The 22,182-nt window shown below is 44.7% G+C and overlaps 2 protein-coding genes across 3 annotated transcripts in view; one reads left to right on the forward strand and one right to left on the reverse strand.

Moving 5' to 3' along the window:
- The window catches only part of LOC149474437 (zinc finger protein 474-like), a 62,350-nt gene extending 56,295 nt beyond the window's left edge, over window positions 1-6,055 (forward strand). For both annotated transcript variants that reach the window (XM_089673911.1, XM_089673950.1), the window contains one exon: window positions 5,670-6,055. In XM_089673911.1, coding sequence (XP_089530037.1) covers window positions 5,670-5,821 — 152 coding nt within the window. In that variant the 3' untranslated portion in view covers window positions 5,822-6,055. The remainder of the gene's footprint in view (window positions 1-5,669) is intronic.
- The window catches only part of LOC149474438 (uncharacterized), a 174,563-nt gene continuing 157,827 nt past the window's right edge, over window positions 5,447-22,182 (reverse strand). Inside the window, exon 5 of the transcript XR_016312297.1 lies at window positions 5,447-5,796. The gene's annotated coding sequence lies outside the window, so the exon portion shown is untranslated. The remainder of the gene's footprint in view (window positions 5,797-22,182) is intronic.

Genomic DNA, 22,182 nt, shown 5'->3' on the forward strand with positions numbered 1-22,182 from the left:
AGGAAGGGGCCCGCTCTCAGTCCTGACACATCCCTGTTTTCTCGTGGCACCTAGCGGGAGAGACACACAGAGGGCAACCTTCCAGTAATTGCAACACCACACTGATCCACCTCTCTCCCCGGGCCCCCTACAGGAGGCCCAGAGGTTCCCCCCTATCGGTGGCCCCTGATTGGGCACCTAAGAAATATAAATATCACACCTTTTTAATGATGTATTGAACATTTTGGTGTCAATACAAAGTTAGGATGATATCACTGATACACAAACCATTTTGTAATGTAGAAAAGCAAAAGATAAGTGAGCGCTTATGTGAATATATAATAAGCAGCGGCTGTACACCAAAAAAGGCACCGTATCAAACCTTCAATGACATAAATGTAAAAAAGGGGGGGTGCAGCGCTATATAACTTAGCAAAATAGTAATGAATAAACACCGATAATACACAATAATAGTGACTGTGTGTTAATATCGCCACTGAATGGTGGCTATGGAGTGAGGGAAGTGAAACAGTCCAATGGAGGAGTGCTCTTAAGATCCAGGATGATCTTCAGACGTCCAATGCTAGGGACCGTCAGGTGATAAAATATAAAGACTGCGCACTCACCAGATACGCAATCTTTATGCGCATTTGTGTAAATATCACTGGACCTCCTGTGCCATCATCCTGGTCTGGTCAGATCAGGTCAGCATATCCCTCATGGCCTGGTACCCGGATAGATGCAGCTTTTCTGTGGATTTGGCCGGTTCTCACCAGAACTCAAATAAATAGAAAGGGCCACATAGTGTAATATCCTTGGGTATCTTTATTATAGGCACAGGATAGCAGAAAATCCAACATACAAAAATAGTACTGACCCAGATGCAAATCAAAGATGGCCGCTGGGGCCCCTCGTGGCGCCGGCGGTGAGGCGTCCAACCTGCTGTAGCTTTTCTTGACGCGTTTCGAGCGAAGGCTCGTACTCATAGGGGTGCAGCTTACAGTGGTGGACGCAAATGACAGTGTTTAAATACGGACGATGGCGCATGCGCGATACGACATGCGCCATCTTCCCTATGCTGGATGTCCGCGCGACGGGCTCCATTTTATTGTAGCCCGACCCGATGGCGCATGCGCAAACGCCCAGTCATCCGGTGCACAGAAACAAACGGCAGAAATAAATGCTGTGAGCACCAGGGATGATTCAGTCAAATACTATGAACACCAGGGATGATTCAATCCATAGATTATAGATCACCTGTGTGGAATCCAACCCAGGTAATATAACTGTGGGCAAAGACAAAGATGGATCTTAATTAATGGATCAAGAATCATATTATATAGCTCATATTTATCATGACAACAGTAATGTAATATATAGATCCCATATATGAATAAAAAATATATTTACGTAAAAATACAATTAAATTAAAATAAAATTAAAATTCATGTAAAAACCTGGTGGTCATGCATACATAAATATTGGCAAATATATACAACCTGCCACACATAAGTATAAGTACATCATAAATACCCTTATGTATAAAAATCATATCTAAAACCAGTAATAATTGAATCAACAATATATATAATTAGTACAGCTATAAAATATAACGTACACCTATAGACCTATATGTCATTAGTGCATGCAAAATATTAAAATAATAAAATATTTAATAAAATATTAAAAATCACCTAAATGTCAAGAATATATCGTCATAATGGCAAACGGAAACCCTCATAATTTTAATAAAATAAAATACATATTAGGATCAATGGCAAAGAATTCATAAAGAAATATACATATAGAAGGATATCTAAATAGTCCCAATTAGCTGTTATCAATAAAACTATTGATATCCAATTCTATATTAAGTCCCTTGGGGCGCATACAGTCCATCTGGAATATCCATTTCGTTTCCATTTGCGAGACTGCTCTTTTTTTATTTATGCCTCTCCAGTGGGCTTGTACTGTATCAATACCTACAAACTGTAATGAAGATGGGTCCCTATTATGATGGGTCCTGTAGTGTAATGATAAAGAATGGTCTTTAAAGCCCTTCTTAATGTTGCTAACATGTTCACGAAGTCTGTCCTTAAGTTTTCTGATGGTGCGCCCAATGTACTGTTTTTTGCACGGACATTGCAAAAGATACACGACATATTTGTTATGGCATGATATAAAGTTATTAATTTTAAATGTCCTGCTAGTACTAGTCGATGTAAAATTTTATTTGTAATGTAAATTTAATACTTTTCCAGTCACAACCAGGCACAATTTGGTGGAAGTCCCATAAATATTCAAGCTTCAAATTCTGCCCTCCCACCCAATATGTACTGAAAAGTGAAAACCTGAGCAGCCTTAATCAATCAACCACTGCTCCTCTGCCTACAGAGGAGCCAACTAAATCTATATTAAACGCTAGCAACCTAAAAGGGTGCTACACTCCCCCCCCCCTAAAAAAAAGAGGCCCTGTCCTCATGGGCCAAGGAAAAATATCCCGATTCTTGGGGACCCCAGGTCTATTGCCCCTCCGCTATCACTCCCAATCAGCTCACCCGATGACTCCTCAGACTCTGGCTCCTTCCGAGTGGGAGTGATAGAGTGGACAGTGGCAACTGGCTTACCCACAGCTCCTTCCTGCTGTGGCATGGTAGGGTCACTGGTCTGCATCAGTGGCTCTGCTGGAATGGATCCGACAGATGTCTCCTGCTTGCCTTGGCTGATTGCAAGTGAACTCCCATATTCCCCAGCTTTTGTTTGCCTGTGACACGGCTCCAACTTGGCTGTGTTCCTCCTGCGACCCTCTGGCCGACCGGGATTTCTCTGTCACTTAAGTGCACAGTCCTGTATGCAGATCCACAGTATAGGTTATGGGTGGTAGGCTGCTCACTGTTAACTTCATCATCTGCTCCCCACAGTGCCCACACTTTACCCACGCTTTGTCTGCAGCCATGGGTATTCTGCATTCTGCACACACAGGTCCAATCTCTTCACTCCTGCGATGATGTCCACAGTAAATCCTCCTCGGTGAGCTAGCCGAACTCCAATGTCCACCATTTGCTCCTGATCCTCCGGGACATGGTCTTGCAAATCAGCTATTGCAGCATTATAACTGACAGCCCGCACATATGCTGCCATCTTGCTCCTTTTACACACGTGTTGGGTGTAGTGTCTCTTCTAGGGCCTGTGACACATTGGAGCCAGTCTCCTCTGTACAGCAGGATTTTCCCATGCCCCTGTTAACTCTTTCTGTGCTGTAAAGCTGAAAAGCCCACTGGCTGTAGTTCTGGAATAAAAGGTGTTATTTCTGAGCTTGTGGGGCTGAAAAATCTCCTGTCACAGTCTCTATTCTGTTCTGATTGCTGTGTGTGCACTGCAGTCCTTCAGTACCCTGTTTATTTGCAGCGACTCTTTTTCTTTCAATTCCCAGAATTGCTGAACTGAACTGTTACTTTCCAGAGCCCTGTTTTGCACTTGGTTGCTACTAGAGATGGCTGTTTTGAACTTTTAGAGGGAAACACATTCCTTAAGCTTTTCTTGGTGGGGAAGTTGGTATTGCAGCGACACCTCTCCTGCTTTAGACAACATAAATGTACCACAGTCCTTCAACTCTTTGTTTGCTACTGGTTGCTATGGACAATGGCTGTGTAATTTTTATGGGAGGGGGAATCTCCCGGAGGAGAACCCCTGCAGGAGTCCCTGGTGATTGGACCTATTTGCCCCTTTACAACATCCACAGCCAGGCACACAGTAGTGTCCACACTCTTCCACAGGCTCAGTAATCAGTCTAGGGTTTTGGTGTTTTATTGGGAATGATGAACTTGGATGGGAATAGGGAGCATGGGAAACTTGAACAGGTTGAGGACTACTAACATTCTGGCTGTGCTTGCCCACGTGTTTATAAAAATCGACAAACTTGTATTCTTCCAGCTGTACCTGTACAACACCAGATCAGTATTGCACCCCTGCTTGGCTGTACTGGCACACTTCAATATGTACTTCACTTTTAGCAACAAGTCCCAAAAATATGCTGCCTGTGCTTCTGTATTCTGAACAAAAGCACTAAGCAGTCACTTTTGCATCTCCGGTGTGTTCTACTCATGCCATATGTTAATCGGTTCCCTCTGTCCAATATCCACCAGGCTCTCTACTTGCGAGGGAGACGTTTACTCACTCATCCTCCAGGAAAAACTTGTCTCTCTCTCCCACAGCTTCCTCCCATGAGACTCTCTTGAAGCCCTGAATTACTGGGAATTCTACTTCTTCAGATCCCCCAGCTTAGCCTTGTTGAGACCTTCTTTTCCTCCTGCCGGTTCCTTCCCTGGCATCTGCCCAGGAAGGCAAAGGCCTCCCAACAGTAGCCTCCTCCTGGTTGAGGCTCTGGTTGAATGCTTCCTTGCAGAGTCCCCTTGCTGCTCAAACTCAGACTACCTAAGGGCTCTTCCCCCACCTACTGGGCGCTTCCTCCCCAGGGATTGGTGGAAGTCTCAAATATTCAAGCTGTAACTTCTGCCCTCCCCCCCACTATGTACTGAAAGGCACTAAGTTTACCTAGTAAACACTAGGAACCTAAGAGGGTGCTACACTTACAGGTATGCCGATAATATTTAGTTTAAAGAGAGGGTTTCTTAGAATTCCACTACTTCTGCAATTAGACCACTACCTCACCCAGCATGTTGTACAAGGCTTTAGGACAAATTACAGACAACATGTAATGGCATCTCTGGAAATGTTCTTTGGTTTACTGCACGGGAAGTTTCCTGTTCAGTTAGCCATCATTACCAGGCTGCTGGGCACTATCAAGAAGTGCTGGAGCTTTGTGCAGAATTTTGGAGATTGGTACAAGTATGTATGAATTATGAGTAGGTCCTCCAGGTGTTTGTGACATTTGTTTTTTACTCAGCCACTTTAGGCCAATGCACTTTATTGGCCATTTTATATATGGTACAGAGACAGGCAAATATCAGTAAAATGTGCTGAAATTCTTGTAATGCATATTGAAGAATTTAGAAGGATTTTTATTTTTCAGAGTCAGATTCAAATATTTTTACATAAAATATATATGGGTGCATTTTGTTTGTAAAGCATGTAATGTGGTTATAACAGTTGTGTTTATAATATATTTGCTTTCATGCTCTTTCCTGAATGGGGAGGAGAGGAATGTATGATGTGCAATTATCCTAACCAACTGGACCGGATAGAAAACAATTGAAATTGTGATTTAGTGATCCTGTGCTTTCCATAGAGGACTGTGGGCATACCACATACATAAAATTGTCATGTAAAATAACTAATTTTTTTTAACCACTAAACAGCACAATGCTTTTGTAAGGAACAGTTTTGTTTGAACATGTTGAATCCAGCACAATTGCTACATAATTTATCACATAATTTCAAATCTATTTATTTTCACATAACGACACTAGCACAGTGCCCCAAAATTAAATGGAAAATATTCATCCAATCATGTAAACAGTGTAAAGTTTATTTGTATGCTGTTATGTCAGGACAAGGCATTATGAATGCAGTGTAACTTGTTTCCCTTGTCCATTCCATAGACAATTACCAGAACATATTGTACAAGCAATATGACTGGGTCTTAGCTAACTAAGTTTACAGGTATTTCCTGAAAATGTTTTCCTACTTTGACCAAAATGAAAACTGATATTCTGTCTCCTTTTTTTCAGCAAAAGGTTCCTATGATCTTGTTGCTCTAAACGAAGCAGCCTGGCAGAGTGCCCAGAGCCAACTGGTTGCTTGTGATGTTTGTGGACGCACCTTCATGCCAGACAGGCTCCTTGTCCACCAAAGGTCCTGTAAACCAAAAAAAACAAAGTAGTGTGAGTCACAATCCTGTCTAATAATGTAATATGGGACTTGTGGGAGCTGTAAAATCTCTGCACAGTAAGTGTGCCTTCAGGATAACACATTATATTATTATATTGTCAGTGACGTGATTTCCATTAGATACCCTTTATATGGTAAAATTCTATGACATTGTGTATAGCAAGAACATGTTTGTGTGTGTTAAACTCATTATAATTTTAATAAAGATATTCCTTTCATATCTGCAGTATGTCTTTGTGAGTGTATGTAGTGTTCCAGACTTCCACCATTGGCTGAGGAATAGGTGAAGAAGCAGTGCCAGGAATTCCGTCACTTCCAGTTAACAGGTGTCCTGTCAGAAGTAGGATGAACACTTAATGATGTTCTCTTTCAGCTGGTAACATCAATAGGTAGAACACATTGTCTTTGGAATTAAAGTAAATATTACCATAACATAAATACTGTTTATATAGTGGTAAAAGTAAATGTTTTTGGTTATTAGGGCAATAATGTGCAATTTATGACAAATTAATAACATTATAACAGGGAGTGCAACATACAGTTGCAAGAAAAAGTATGTGAACCCCTTGGGATTACGTGGAGTTTTGCATGAATTGGGCATAAAATGTGCTCTGAACGCCATCTAAGTCACAACAATAGAAGAACACAGTCTGCTGAACATAATACTACACAAACATTAGATGTTGCCATGGTTTAATTGCACATAACACGTAAACATTCATAGTGCAGGGAGGAAAAAGTATGTGAGGCCCTAGCTTAATGACTTCTCCCCGAGTTAATTGTAGCCAGGACTGAGCCAACCTTGACTCCAATCAGTGTGATGATATTGGATGTGTTGCTGACAGCTGTCCTGCCCTTAAAAAACACACACCTGTTTTGGGTTTACTGGTTTCAAGAAGCACTGTCTGATGTGAACCATGCCTCGCAGAAAAGAGCTCTCAGAAGACCTACGATCAAGAATTGTTGACTTGCATGAAGCTGGAAAGGGTTACAAAAGTATCCCCAAAAGCCTTGATGTTCATGTGTCCACGGTAAGACAGACTGTCTACAAATGGAGAAAGTTTAGCACTGTTGCTACTCTCCCTAGGCGTGGTCGTCCTGTAAAAATGACTGCAAGAGCACAGCGCAGAATGCTGCATGAGGTAAAGAAGAATCCCAGAGCGTCAGCTAAAGACCTACAGAAATCTCTGGCACATGCTAACATTTTTGTTGACACATCTACAATAAGGAAAACATTAAACAAGAATGGAGTACATGGGAGGACACCACGCAGGAAGCCATTGCTGTCCAAAAAGAATATTGCAGCACGTTTGAAGTTTGCAAAAGAGCACCTGGATGTTCCACAGCACTACTGGCAAAATATACTGTGGATAGATGAAACCAAGATTGAGTTGTTTGGGAAGAACACACAACACTATGCGTGGAGAAAAAAAGGCACAGCACACCAACATCAAAACCTCATCCCCACTGTAAAACATGGCGGAGGGAGCATCATGGTTTGGGGCTGCTTTGCTGCCTCAGGGCCTGGACGGATTGTTGTCATTGATGGGAAAATGAATTCCAGAGTTTATCAAGACATTTTTCAGGAAAACGTACGACCATCTGTCCGCCAACTGAAGCTCCGCAGAGGATGGGTGATGCAACAGGACAATGACCCAAAGCATACAAGTAATTCAACAAAACAATGGCTGCAACAGCACAGAATATGCCTTCTGGAGTGGCCCAGTCAGAGTCCTGACCTCAACCCGATTGAAATGCTGTGGTATGACCTTAAGAGAGCGATTCACACCAGACATCCCAAGAATATTGCTACACTGAAACAGTTTTGTGAAGAGGAGTGGTCCAAAATTACTCCAGATCATTGTGCAGGTCTGATCTGCAACTACAGGAAACGTTTGGTTGAGGTTATTGCTGCCAAAGGAGGGTCAACCATTTATTAAGTCCAAAGGTTCACATACTTTTTCCTCCCTGCACTGTGAATGTTTACATGTTATGTGCAATTAAACCATGGCAACATCTTATGTTTGTGTAGTATTATGTTCAGCAGACTGTGTTCTATTGTTGTGACTTAGATGACGTTCAGAGCACATTTTATGCCCAATTCATGCAAAACTCCACGTAATCCCAAGGGGTTCACATACTTTTTCTTGCAACTGTAATTAGTCAAAGCTGTAGCAGATAAAATTGAGAGGGAATGGAGGGAATTAACACAGAGTGGGGCACCACTGTTCTAATTTGAAAATGAAGCAGATGCTGCTCCTAACTAACAAAAGGGCACTTGGAAATAGAACCTGGTGTAGGTGATGCAGATAGACCTAAAACAGGTCTGATTAATGTGGGGTATGCCACTCCAGACAGTCTCCTTCACCAGTTTTCTGGAGCATGAAGCTTAGTTAAAGCAGAACTAAAATGTCAGGGCAGGAGCTGAGGAACGGACAGGCAGGCCTAACAATGTAACGCACTGGCTGCTGACGACAATTACCACCCACAGACCGAAGTCCCTCAGGGCGCGGAGTCTAAGTCCCAGGCTGCCCTTCACCAGGGCCCCTGATGGTGGGGATGGACTTGACGCAGCCAGGAACCAGGTCGCGGCCCCCGAGACACCTCAGCTGCGGTAATGGCCGCCGCCAATGGCGTGTAGCTGGTGGAAGAGACAAAAGAGTAGTCAGACAAGCCGGGGTCAACAACAACAGGACAAAACAGTACAGGACAGCAGACGAGAATCACAGGTCACGAGCCGGGTTCAGCAACAGAGGGTCAGATCAAAGGAGAATACAAAGAATAGTCAAGTCACAAGCCGAATCAGATACCAGGAGAGTCACGAGAGTCAGAACAGAGTAATAGCAACACAAAGACACAAGACACAAGTGCAAAGAGCATGTGCGGGCCACAGGCTTATATGTCATCAGCCACACCCCTCTCGGGGATGGACCACAGAAACCTGAAGGCATAAAAGGATTCCCATCATGCACAGCAGAATCCAAGATGGACGCCAGCACATGGAGTAACATAACCTCAGGAAAAGGTAGGACCTTGACAGTACCTCCTCCTCAAGGGCCCCTCCCCCTCCGCGGCTCAACAAAAGGTTTCTGAGGAAAGCGGGTATGAAAAGCGCGGAGGAGGGCAGGAGCATGGACATCCGTGGAAGGAACCTAGGAACGCTCCTCGGGACCATAACCGTGCCAATGAACCAGGAACTGTAATCGACCGCGCACCAATCGAGAGTCCAGGATCCGGCTCACCTCATACTCCTCATGACCGTCAACCCGGACAGGACGGGGCCGAGGAAGAGAGGTAGTGAAGCGATTGCAGATCAGAGGTTTCAACAGGGAAACATGAAAGATATTGGAGATCCGCATCCCAGACGGAAGGGCAAGGGCATAGGCCACCGGATTCACTTTGCGGAGAATGCGGAAAGGACCGACAAAACGGGGAGCTAGTTTGGGTGTGGGCACCCGAAGATTGAGGTTGCGAGTAGACAACCACACCCGATCGCCGACCTGGTATGAAGGAGCGGGCAACCGTCTGCGATCAGCCTGGAACTTCTGGCGCTGAGCTGAGTCCCTCAAGGCCCTCTGGATCTGCCCCCATGAAGAACGCAGGGCAGCAAGATGGTTCTCCACAGCCGGAATGTCCTGTGGTGAGAACCTCTCAGGTAATACCGCGGGTTGGAACCCATAGTTGGCCATGAAGGGAGACATCCCTGAGGAGGAGTTGACCGCCGAGTTCCTGGCAAACTCTGCCCAAGGCAGGAGATCGGCCCAATCGTCCTGATGGTCTGAAATATAACACCGAAGGAATTGCTCTAGGGCCTGATTGGAACGCTCTGCAGCCCCATTGGACTGCGGGTGGTAGGCTGAAGAAAAGGAGAGACTAATACCCAACTGGAAGCAGAAGGCGCGCCAGAATCTGGACACGAACTGACTCCCGCGGTCTGAGACAATCACATTAGGTAACCCATGCAGGCGAAAAATCTCCATGGAAAAGACCGTGGCCAGTTCTTGCGCTGTGGGTAATTTCCTGAGTGGAATGCAATGGCACATCTTGGAAAACCGATCGACGATCATGAGGATGACCGTATGACCCCGAGACACCGGGAGGTCTACAATAAAGTCCATCCCTAGATGTGACCAAGGACGCTCCCCATTGGGAATGGGTTGCAGAAGACCCAAAGGGAGATGCTGTGGAGACTTATTCTGGGCACAGATCGAACATGCCGCTACGTAAGAGGCAATGTCGGCACGGAGGGTTGGCCACCAGAATAAGCGAGAGACGACCCAACACAGCTGGTTCTTCCCCGGATGCCCGGCAGTTTTGGCGTTATGGTAGGTACGCAGCAGGCGGGTGCGCAATCCCTCGGGTACGAAACATCTACCCTCCGGCTTCCCGGGAGGAGCATCAGTTTGAGCCGCCAAAATCTGCTCCCCAAGGGGAGAGGTCAGACTGGTGCGAATGGCAGCCAGGATCTGATCTGGAGGTATAAGTGAGATTGGCTTAGAGTCCTCCCTGGACAACTCAGAGTATTGCCGTGATAACGCATCAGCCCTGACATTCTTGGAACCAGGCAAATATGAAACCACATAGTTGAAGCGTGACAAGAACAGAGCCCATCTGGCCTGGCGGGGTGTCAATCTCTTGGCCTCCGAAAGATAAGTCAGGTTCTTGTGATCGGTAAGAATGAGGACCGGAACCGCGGAACCCTCGAGCAGGTGCCTCCATTACTTGAGAGCCAGAATGATGACCAACAACTCCCGATCTCCAATCTGGTAGTTGCACTCAGCCGAGGAAAGCTTCCTGGAGTAGAACCCGCAAGGAAGTAGGGGTCCATCGGGCGACCGACGCTGAGACAGGAGAGCCCCTACTCCCGTCTCGGAAGCATCAACTTTGAGGACGAAGGGCAACCCAGGATTGGGATGCGAAAGAATCGGAGCCAAAGCAAAGGCAGCTTTCAGAGCCTCGAAAGCTATGATGGCCTCGGATGGCCACTCGTGAGGGTTACTCCCCTTCTTGGTTAGGTCAGAGAGAGGCTTTGCCAATGTGGAGAAGTTCCTGATGAACTTCCGATAGTAGTTGGCAAAACCCAGAAAGCGCTGAATGGGCCGAAGACCATTGGGACGAGGCCACTGCAGAACCGCCGCAACCTTCTGAGGGTCCATGGAAAATCCCTCCGCGGAAATTATGTAGCCCAAAAAGGCAACCTGGGATCGATGGAACTCGCACTTCTCGAGTTTACAAAAGAGTCCGTTCTCACGCAATCGTTGCAGCACCTGCCTGACATCCTGGACATGGGACTCCATGGAGGTAGAGTAAACCAAGATGTCATCCAGGTAAACCACTACGCACTGCTGCAACAAATCACGAAGGACATCGTTTATGAATTCCTGAAAAACCGCGGGCGCGTTACACAATCCGAAGGGCATCACCAGGTATTCGTAGTGCCCAGTTCTGGTGTTAAACGTGGTCTTCCACTCATCCCCCTGTCTGATCCGTACGAGGTTGTACGCCGCCCTAAGGTCGAGTTTGGTAAAGACTGTTGCTCCCTTAAGGCGGTCGAACAACTCAGAAATCAAAGGAATTGGATATGCATTTTTAATGGTAATCCGATTGAGACCCCTATAACACTGTTCAACAGGTAAAAAGTTTTGGGCATAAAATTAGCTAATCTTACATAATTCTGGGGTGCTGAAAACGAAAATGACCCTAAAAAATGTTGATTGACTCTATTTTCCATGATATATTCACCCATCTAATGACGTAAGCCATTCAAAATTATGATGCAACTTCAGCTGCATATTGCGCAATTGATACTGGTGACCAATAGAAAATTGCATGTATACTGAGATGATGCAATATTAGCCTTTAATTGCATCACTTCACTGCATAAAAGCTGCAGTATCTGTAGCTGATTGTAGTTCGACAGCGTCTTTACATTTCGTTTTATGCTTATATAGGCTACTCAGTAATGCCTCGAACTTGTGTGAATAAAGCAGATAATTTCTGCTATATCTGCGGTGAAATAACTTTTATCTCACAAAAAAGGAGGATAACAGGAATGATTAAGAAAGCCTACAACTTGTATTTTGGCTGCAAGATAGGAGACCAGGACAAGAGCTGGGCACCACATATATGCTGCAATTCTTGTGGGACAGCACTGGAGCAATGGTTGAATGGAAAAAAGGCATCTATGCCTTTCGCTGTGCCAATGATTTGGAGAGAGCCAACAGATCATGTTAGTAATTGTTACTTTTGTATGGTGCCTCCAATTGTAAAAGGGCTAAATAAGAAGAAAAAGTTATCTGTGCACTATCCAAATATTCCATCGGCAATACGTCCAGTTCCTCATGGAGAGGGGCTACCAATTCCTAAAGCACCAGAATCCTTTGTGGTTGAGTCAAGTGAGGAAGAACCTGAAGCGTGTAGTCACGTGCAGTTGTAAGAGATAGCCCTTTCCTCGAATACAAGAGAAAAGCCAAGAGAAGCAAAACCGACACAAACTGAAGACAAAACTAGTGAGAATCCTAAGTATTAAAATGATTCAACTTAGCTTATGGCTATAATTTTTCTTGGTAATCCTATGCAATATATTATGCCATTTAGGCTTTGTTATGTAGTCAATATCACTTGCTTTATATTTGTGGAAAGACATCTATCTATATAATTATTGTGCATTATGTAGTCATTACGCCTATAGTAGAAAACTTTCCGTTTACAGAAAAACTAGAGCCAATTGACAAATTTCATTGTTATATTTGAACTCAGAATGTGAAATTCATTAAGAAATGGATCCTTTTGTTTCCAAAACTGGCAAAAAATAAAAATTTGTTGAACAGTGTAATCGATGCAGGGCCTCAATTCCCCGCCTTTCTTCTTTACGGAAAAAAAACCCGCTCCTGCTGGGGAAGTAGACTTACGAATGTGCCCCCGGGAAAGCGCATCCACAACGTACTCCTCCATGGCCTTATTCTCCGCAACCGAGAGAGGGTACACCCTGCCACGTGGAGGGGTGGCCCCGGGTTGCAAGGATATGGCGCAGTCGTAAGGACGATGCGGTGGTAAGGTACCAGCGCGTACCTTATCAAACACGTCCCGGTACTCCCCATAGTCGGTGGGCAACGCAGAGTCCGAGGAGGCACACAATACCTTAACCGGCCCCCGGATGCACCTGGCCCCACACTGTGGAGACCATGAGAGAATCTCGGCTGTTTGCCAATTGAAGGTTGGATTGTGCCTCTGGAGCCAGGGATACCCCAAAACCACCGAATAGTGTGGGGAAGAAATCACCTGAAAACAGGCCAACTCCCTGTGAACAGCCCCAATGGCTACCTCTATTGGCAGAGTCTCGTGGGTAACCTGCGGCGGTTGCAGGGGCCTGCCATCTATTGCTTCAAGAACCAATGGGGCAGCACGAGCCTGCAGGGGAATGGAGTGCTGTGCAGCAAACGAGCTGTCCAAGAACAACCCACCGGCCCCAGAGTCTACCAACGCCTGGGACATCACCGAGCCCCCCGTCCAAGAAAGGACCACGGTGATCAGTGGCTTATCCTTGCGGAACGCCGGGGACGAGGAAACTCCACCCAAGATCTGTCCCCGACATGATCTCAGGTGCGAGCGTTTCCCGGACGGACCGGACAAGACTGCCGAAAGTGCCCACCGAGGCCACAGTACAGGCAGCGACCCTCCCGACGCCAAGCGGCCCGCTCCCCCTCGGAAAGGCGAGCAAACCCCAGCTGCATGGGTTCCCCACCAGACAAGCTATCCCCAGGAGGCGTGGGAGGAGAGGGAGGAACGGGTGGGACAGAAAACGCAGGTGCCAGTCGATTGGAAGGCCTCCGCAGGCGTTCCTTGAGTGAAGGCCTCTCCCTGAGCCTGGTGTCAATCAGGATCAGGAAAGAGATGAGCTCCTCCAACACCACAGGCAGTTCTTTAGCTGCAATCTCGTCCTTCAATGTGTCAGAAAGACCATGGGAAAACGCAGCCACCAGAGCCTCATTGTTCCGACCTCTGCCGCCAGGGTACGAAACTCTATAGCGTACTCGGCCACGGTCCGTGAACCCTCATGCATGGTCATGAGCAGCTTGGCCGCCGAGGCGGAATGAGCCGGTACGTCAAATACCCTACGGAAGGCATCGACAAAACCGGAAAAATCTTGAATCACCGGGTCGTTCCTCTCCCATAAGGGATTTGCCCAGGCCAAGGCCTTGTCTGAGAGTAGTGAAATTAGGAACCCCACCTTTGACCTCTCAGATGGAAAGGCGTGGGGTATTAATTCAAAATAAATACCCACCTGGTTGAGGAACCCACGACACTGACTCGGCTCACCCCCAAAGCGCTGTGGAAGAGGGGCAGAACCAGTCATACCTCTGGGCGCGGCTGATGCAGCCGTCGAGGTGGTGGACGCAATAGGCGGAGAAGCAGCGGGAGAGACCACCGGAGCGACTACCGGCCTAATAGCACCAGGAGCAAGGTGTGCAGTGCGTGCAAGCAGAGTTTGCAACGCCTGAGTGAACTGATCCAACAGGTGATCCTGTTGATCGAGTCTGTCGACTAGCATTGGGAGCGAAGGCGTGCCTGCACCGCCAGGGTTCATGGCACTTGTGTAATGTCAGGGCAGGAGCTGAGGAACGGACAGGCAGGCCTAACAATGTAACGCACTGGCTGACGACAACCACCACCCACAGACCGAAGTCCCTCAGGGCGCGGAGTCTAAGTCCCAGGCTGCCCTTCACCAGGGCCCCTGATGGTGGGGATGGACTTGACGCAGCCAGGAACCAGGTCGTGGCCCCCGAGACACCTCAGCTGCAGTAATGGCCCCCGCCAATGGCGTGTAGCTGGTGGAAGAGACAAAAGAGTAGTCAGACAAGCCGGGGTCAACAACAACAGGACAAAACAGTACAGGACAGCAGACGAGAATCACAGGTCACGAGCCGGGTTCAGCAACAGAGGGTCAGATCAAAGGAGAATACAAAGAATAGTCAAGTCACAAGCCGAATCAGATACCAGGAGAGTCACGAGAGTCAGAACAGAGTAATAGCAACACAAAGACACAAGACACAAGTGCAAAGAGCATGTGCGGGCCACAGGCTTATATGTCATCAGCCACACCCCTCTGGGGGATGGACCACAGAAACCTGAAGGCATAAAAGGATTCCCATCATGCACAGCAGAATCCAAGATGGACGCCAGCACATGGAGTAACATAACCTCAGGAAAAGGTAGGACCTTGACATAACGGTAGAACACTTAACTTTCTTCCAACAGTCCAACTACTGCAAGGTCTCTCTTTGGCACTAACATCTCCTATTGGCTTTTTACAGGTGCTGGTCCTTGACTGGGCGGTGTAGGATGATGCCACTCCCATGCATGCATGGGATTCATTCATTCTGGCACGCTAGAAATTTAAACAACTGCATATGTGCTGCTCCATTTACATTCTACAGAAGGTGGCGAACAGGCAGGCACGTTTAATTTTATTACATGTCTTTTTCAGCCTTTTCTTCGTTTAGTTTCAATTTAAATCCCTTGAATGAATCTACTTAGCAGGAATTCAGAAATGAAAACTTGATAGGGCTTTTAACCTTTTTCCACCCCACTGGAAGCTAAAAAATGGCTATCTACTGTATACACTTGAAAGTGCATGTCAGGGCAAAAATAAATAACATATTCAGTACATACATTGCAGTACCCTGCAATAGATGCACAGTCTGTCCATCTAAAAACTGCAAGTACACAAAAAATACCAGTTTGTTACTAATAGAAATCTAGTGTATCCGAACTTCCTTTAGTGAGTTGACAATGCTTCAATATGCTGCAATGAAATTACAATTTTGCTGGATTACAGAATACCTCCTCTTCTTCCCAGCTCCATAACAATGAGGAATTTATGATAGTGGAATAGAGCAAAGTTCCAAAGCCTGATTCCATAAGGACTTGACAGACCGTGGTATCGGATGAGCAAATTAGATCGTGTGTAACTTTCTCACAAAGCGAAGCTTCTTGTTGATATACTTCATAAGCATATAAGAGTGACTCCTTATAAACGGAACACTTCATCAGTTTCATAAGATAAAAAGTAAACAAAAATACACTTTGTGGAATAATAATTACATAAACATTCTTTGGCAAGATTTCGGAACAAACCTCTGAATACCACACTTTTGGTCTGCCTTAGTTTGTCTGACTGCATATAAAGTTTTGGATATATTAAACGATTTAAATCAGATGGTCCATTTAAGAGCAAATATCAAACTTATGGTGTTTCTCTTACTTGTTACAAACAAATAAAAAAATAATAATGTATATGCAAAGGTATAAGTTTAGGTAAATTTAAAAAAAATTAGCACAGGGGACAGTGCTTACATCGAGAAGCATCTCCTGTGCTAGTGCTGGCAGTCCTAGTTGAAATCTGAAGTACTCATTCAAAAAAAGGTAGCAGGCTCGCTTCATAGCTCACCTCTTGTACTATTAATATTTACTCTCCTCATATTCCACAGTTCACCTACCACAGCCCAAATAGAAAGTCTTGTCTAATCTAAAGCTTACACATGTGTAAGACGGGTTAATTGTTTTTTTATTGTGCTGTTTCTTTGTCCTCCCCTCCCATTTGGTATAGTCCTCTCTGCCCCTTGCTCTGGGGATATTTTAATGGTGGTCCAAGCTAGGAAAGTTGGTTCCAGACAAAGGAAAGAGAGAGCCTCGTGGAAAGAACATCTTGGAATGGACACTCACCCATTTGCAGGCCCTCCCTGCCCTTGGAATGCAAATGAGATGATTGTAAGAGTGTTTCAACTCTTGTTTACTATTAGAAGTAGAAGCATGGAAATAGTCTATGTTCTGCTGGACTGTTGTAATTTCCTTAATGTGGAATGGTTTGTTCAAGCATTCAGAAGCCAATTAAAGATGTTTCTTGCACCCTACTATCTTCTTTCTGTGTCACACAAAGTAATGGAAGTGGGCCTCATTTGGACATAGCGTGGCCTATACTGCAAACTTGAGGTTAAAAATGTAGCACACAGCCAGCTCAAGACAGGAGTGGTTGTGGCAAGTGACAATGGGTTCTGGTGGTGGGGTGCGGTGGGGTGGTATAAACAGCCCATGATGCACCCTGGGTGGCTGGGCAACTGTAACCAGACCTACAACTGTTCAGGGCCACAGTCTCAGACCAGGCCTGTGCCCACGACAGTAGCAAGGCATTGCAGAGTAACATACAAATTATAAGGCTCCGGTCCTTGTCTCAGGGCAATTGTATGATGGGCCTTGTATGGTCTATCTAGATGCTGGTAGGATGGTTCAGGCACTTCTCTTCATCTCCTGACATACACTCTGTATGTACACAAGTATGTAGCCAGAACCATGCTTTGCAACCTAGCTCAGTTATTCTTAGGAAACTGAGGTAATTCTTTCCCCTGTATAAGCCCCCAGCCTAAAATAATGCCATTTATACCTCCAATCGCTTACACATGGGTAAGGATCCCCACACACCACATAATAGTGCCTGGGCTATGCGATTGGCTACAGGTACTTCCAAGGACTAAGGCTGGCATATGGGGCAGTGAAGTAGTGTAGGTATGGTAAGTGGTAGAACAAGTTTACTTGTAGATGAAATACAATAAAAATCCCTAGCAGTTTTAGAGGGATATGTGCAGATAGTAATTCAGGTGCTTTTTTGTCAGTAACGGGACCCTCTGGTCTGTACAACCACAGTCAACATTTGGTAAATATTTTTCCCCATCTATCTTTATATCCAGACAAGTAAAATAAAAGCAGAAGTCAAAGAAATTAAATAATTTCCTACACAAGCCACCACAAGACTGGGTCAAGAGTACAAGTTTGGATGTGAAAAGTTGAAAGTAAGAGCATATACATGTGGCCAATTTCAACAAGATCAGTTGCTCAATCTGCTTCTATTGACAACTTCACACAGCACTGCTTACACTGAATCTTTTCCAGGCTTCATACGCCAGGGGAATAATGAACAAGGTTCATTCCAATAGTTCTACTGATTTGTGAATTCAACTTGGAACTATGGAAAAAAACCCTTCTGCCTAAGTTTCAACATTATTAATTGTTATTAGCACCATTTTCCTGTTTTTTTCTTTTACAACATAGTGTATAGCTTAAAGTTGAATTCAAGTCATTTTTATCTCAAAGTTACTATGAGAATAATGTAAAAATGACATGAAAAAAAACAGGAATAATCCTTTATCTAACAAAGAACTGGAGCAGTATCTCAAATGGCAAGAGAGGGCAGCATTTTAAGAGGAAGGTACAAGAGTTTTATTAGCAAAAGACAAGTTCTTGCTGAAAAGAAAATAATAAATTCCTGTCGTCCATCGACCAATCTTTGCTCTCTTAAATAGTTACACCACCTGAAGAATCTCCATCATCTGATACTTTCAGGAATGTTGAATGCCTAGTCCCTTTGTGTTCACTGGTTCCATCCACAGGTCCCTACATCATTATGGAACACAGTAGTGATATAGGGGCAAGTGGATTAAATAACATTGTTCAAGCATGTCAGATGCAGAAGATACTTTGGGCTACAAATCTCGATACCTCAATATGATGGTAAAAATTCTCCATAACAAACATCAAATGGATGTCAAGATGTTTTCTTGGTTCCAAAGGCTGCAACATGGCAGACATGCCCAGCATCTGGCAGATATGACAACAGTCCTCTTTTAGTAAACACACCGGAGGCACCCTTAATTCCACCTTTCAGGTGTAGCATTTGTACCCAAATTCAGTTTGTGGGAGATACGTGCAAAAAAAAAAAAAAAATGGACCAACATTCCTGTCTGCAACCCTACCTCGATGTATGTTTCGTCGTCCTGACGCATAATTGCGTTGGCCAGGAATCTAACCCGGGCCTCCCGCATGGCAGGTAAGAATTCTACCACTGAACCACCACTGGTCCACTGATGACATCAGTATGATGAAACATATGTCAAGGCGGCGTTACAGGAAGGAACGTTGGTCCATTGGAGACATCCGGCTGTAGTGAGAGGTCCGAGTAATCAGAGGCACTAACAGGGCTTGTGCTTGTTATAGTGAAGCCAGTGTTGTATGTTAAAATGCTTTATTACCTGGGTGCAGGGTGGAATGCACAGTCAAATGAGAGCATGATAGCTTATAGATTTTAAGTTGTATATGTCAGTTGCCTAAATAAAAAAGGTTTATTACACTTTTGGAACCCTTTATCTACTCTGTTTTATTAAGTCTCTGATAGTGGTGAGAGGAAGGAGTGGTGGTACCTTGGATGATTAACCCCTTGGGGAAAGCATTCATTGACCTACTCTAGCAGGGGGTCAATTCTCCCTGATGAGTTTTCACATGTGGTGGTAGCTCACTGCTGAACTGAAGCTGAAGAGCACTTTTTGAAGGACACTTTATGATTAACAGCGTTTGGTTTGCATAGTCTGCATGGAGCACTTTTTGAACTGCATTGCACAAGATAAAGGATAGCAGTCCTTGAAGGACGTTATTAATTAATGGATGCTTTTATTTAAAGTTGCACTACATGGGATATTACATATTAATAATTTAGCATTTTGCACAATTGTTGGCTTAAAGCTCTGTGATTAAAGATGAAGTTTCCCTACAGGTAACTGGACTATTTCCATAAATAGCCCCATGTTGTTTCCTGTTCAGTCTTTTTTTTATTGATTTTGTTTCCAGGGATTATAAATACAAGTTTCAGAGGAAACATGGAAAATAGAATTTTGATACAAAACATATAGTTTAAAGGATAAGTTCACCTTTAGTAACATGTTGCCCATATTTGGGGTGTAACATGTAACAAGTAATTAAAGCAGCATCCCCTCTCCCCCATCATCATCCATCATTATGACAGCAGATGGAGATCCTCTCCCTACACCCACTGTCACAATGTGAAAATGGCATGGCTGTGTGGGCCCTCACAGCCGCATTATTCGTTTACAGAGTTCTGTGTGGCAGACAGCTTGTGGTCCTCAACTAACTGTGCAGGAGCCTGACATTGCACCCTTAAATTGCCGATCGCTGGTGCAATGCTTTCTAGGTTGCATTTTAAAAAAAATAATAAAAACACACATTTTTTTACCTGCAAAATTGTGTGCATTTATTTATTTTATTTTTTTACAAAAGATTAACTTTTCCTTACTGTCAGGAATCTGGGTATGACCAGGAGTGTGTGGACTGACACAGGGAAATGCAAGCTTCAGGTATAGTATAACAATACAATTTATTAAGCCTAACAATACATAAACGCAGTGCAAAACATAACAGTGCAACAAAGCAAATCTCCAACAAACAACCATACATACAACACTAAACGTAGTCAGGCAGGCCGGGTCGGTAGCAAACGGGCAAACAAGGTACCAGGAGCAGGCAGGAGAGTGGTCAGGACTAGCCGAGGTCAGTACAGGCAGAGTTTGTGCAGAATCAGGGTAGAAGCAAGCAGGATCAGGATACCGGGGCCAAGAGAAACAGTACAACAAGGCACTGACTGCAGGTCTGGCCATTCCTTAAATACACCTCCTGCAATCAGCCTCAGGTGATGGCTGACTGCAGGAGTGAGCTTCTGGTTGCTGAGAGCACCCGCTGGCTAGCCCTGGTACTGCAGCCCACAAGGTAGGTGAGTTCCACCACCATTGGCGAGTCCATTCCTGACACTTACACATTACACACCTTTCAGATACAATACAATTGTCTTGGTATGGAAAAATAAGCTTGGCTGTGTTTGGAATAGCAGTAAGTTAAATGTAATAATCATAAAAAATAATCAAAGAGGAACCCAAGAAGAGGTCTTATAGTGTTCTTTAAGTAAATTATTGCAGAATAAGAGGGTACGTGGGTGGGAAAGGTTGAGGGTCAAGAAGGTAAAAAACCAGCAGGGGCAGCGATAGGAGTTGGAAAAGGTTTGGCCAGCCAGTGAGCCTCCCCATAGAGTCAGGAGGTCTTTGTCAAAGCCTGCAGGGAGAAAATAGGGGGTCCAGGGATACCAGATGGAGAGGTTATTATCCACTTTGCACCAAACAAAGTTTTACAGCAATCTCCTTCATGGTGCTGGAATGCTTGCTGGAAATCTTCCTGGAAGATTTACCAATTAGATCACACATCAAAAATTTCCTCTGCGTATTATTCTTCTATGCAAAAAGAGTATCCTTAAATGGAAACACCCTTTTCCCCCTACTTTGTCTTTATAAATACAAACTAACTCAGCACTCCCGTTGTACTAATTAATGTATGAAAACAGAGGTCACCTACATATATTTGAGCAAACTTGTGGTACCTGAATTTCCTCTAGACACACACACTTGCAGAGCCGTCTTAGTGGATATTTTTACCAATTTTATAGGCCAACTCCGGGGTCCTTTTAGCAGTGCTTTCACTCAAAATTCAAGTAACTTTCATCCAAGATCCAACTTTCATATCTTCTTAAAATGTTTGAATCAACATTCTGTTTTTTTTATAGCAGGGAGGGATTAGGGCACTTTCCTCTTTTTATTGCTGAAAGGGACCCTAACCCTATTTAGTATTTTTTATAAGAGCAAATTTCTGCAGTAATTGCATAGCTTGAGGATGTAAGTAATAGTATATTTACTGTATTTGTTTTGTAACTGCATAGCTGAGACTGAAAATGACTATTTTCTGAGTTCTAGCAGATGTACATGTAAGCTGTGTACCGGGGTGGGCTCCCCAGGATACAGTGAAGTCACGAACGAGGAAAGCAACCCTAACACCAGCTTTTGCCACAACAGAATTTTACTTAGATGTGGCAAGTAAACACAACCACAAATGCTGGGAACATACAATAAATTTACATACACCCAGCCCAAAGGCTGAGACCCTTGTGCTGCACAGCACGGCGCCTCCTGATGGATGAAGGTAGAAAGTGTAGTAATTTACCTACTGGCGGGCACAACTAACCTGCCACACCTTACCCGTTATTACCCTAAGAGAGCAGGAATCAGTGTATGGGTGTATGGTAAGGGCTAGCCTGCGGTGCAGCACAACAGCTTACAATCTTACACAAATCTACAGTATTCGCCCTCCCATAACTGGTCCTGTAGCACGTGCCTGAGTATTCCTTCTGAGCAAAACGCCAATCTGGCTTGAGTTTGTAGGATTTTATCAGCTCTCCAATGTGAAATGTCACTTTAAGTTGTGGAGTCCTTCCAATGATCAGTAATAACACTTGTGGCCTGACACAAACAGAGACCCTAACTAACTAACTACAGGCCTGGTCTCAGTCTATAGGCGCCAACACTGAAATGAGGTGCATGCACGATCTTGCCGACCCGGATCTGCTTTGCATCCGCTGGTGGCTCTGAACAGAACAAATGTCTCTCCAACAAGCTTGCGATATTGCAATGT

The sequence above is a fragment of the Staurois parvus genome, unplaced genomic scaffold (genome assembly GCF_062004578.1).
Source record: "Staurois parvus isolate SC_StPar_1 unplaced genomic scaffold, SC_StPar_1.0 ptg000004l, whole genome shotgun sequence".
Lineage (NCBI taxonomy): Eukaryota > Metazoa > Chordata > Amphibia > Anura > Ranidae > Staurois > Staurois parvus.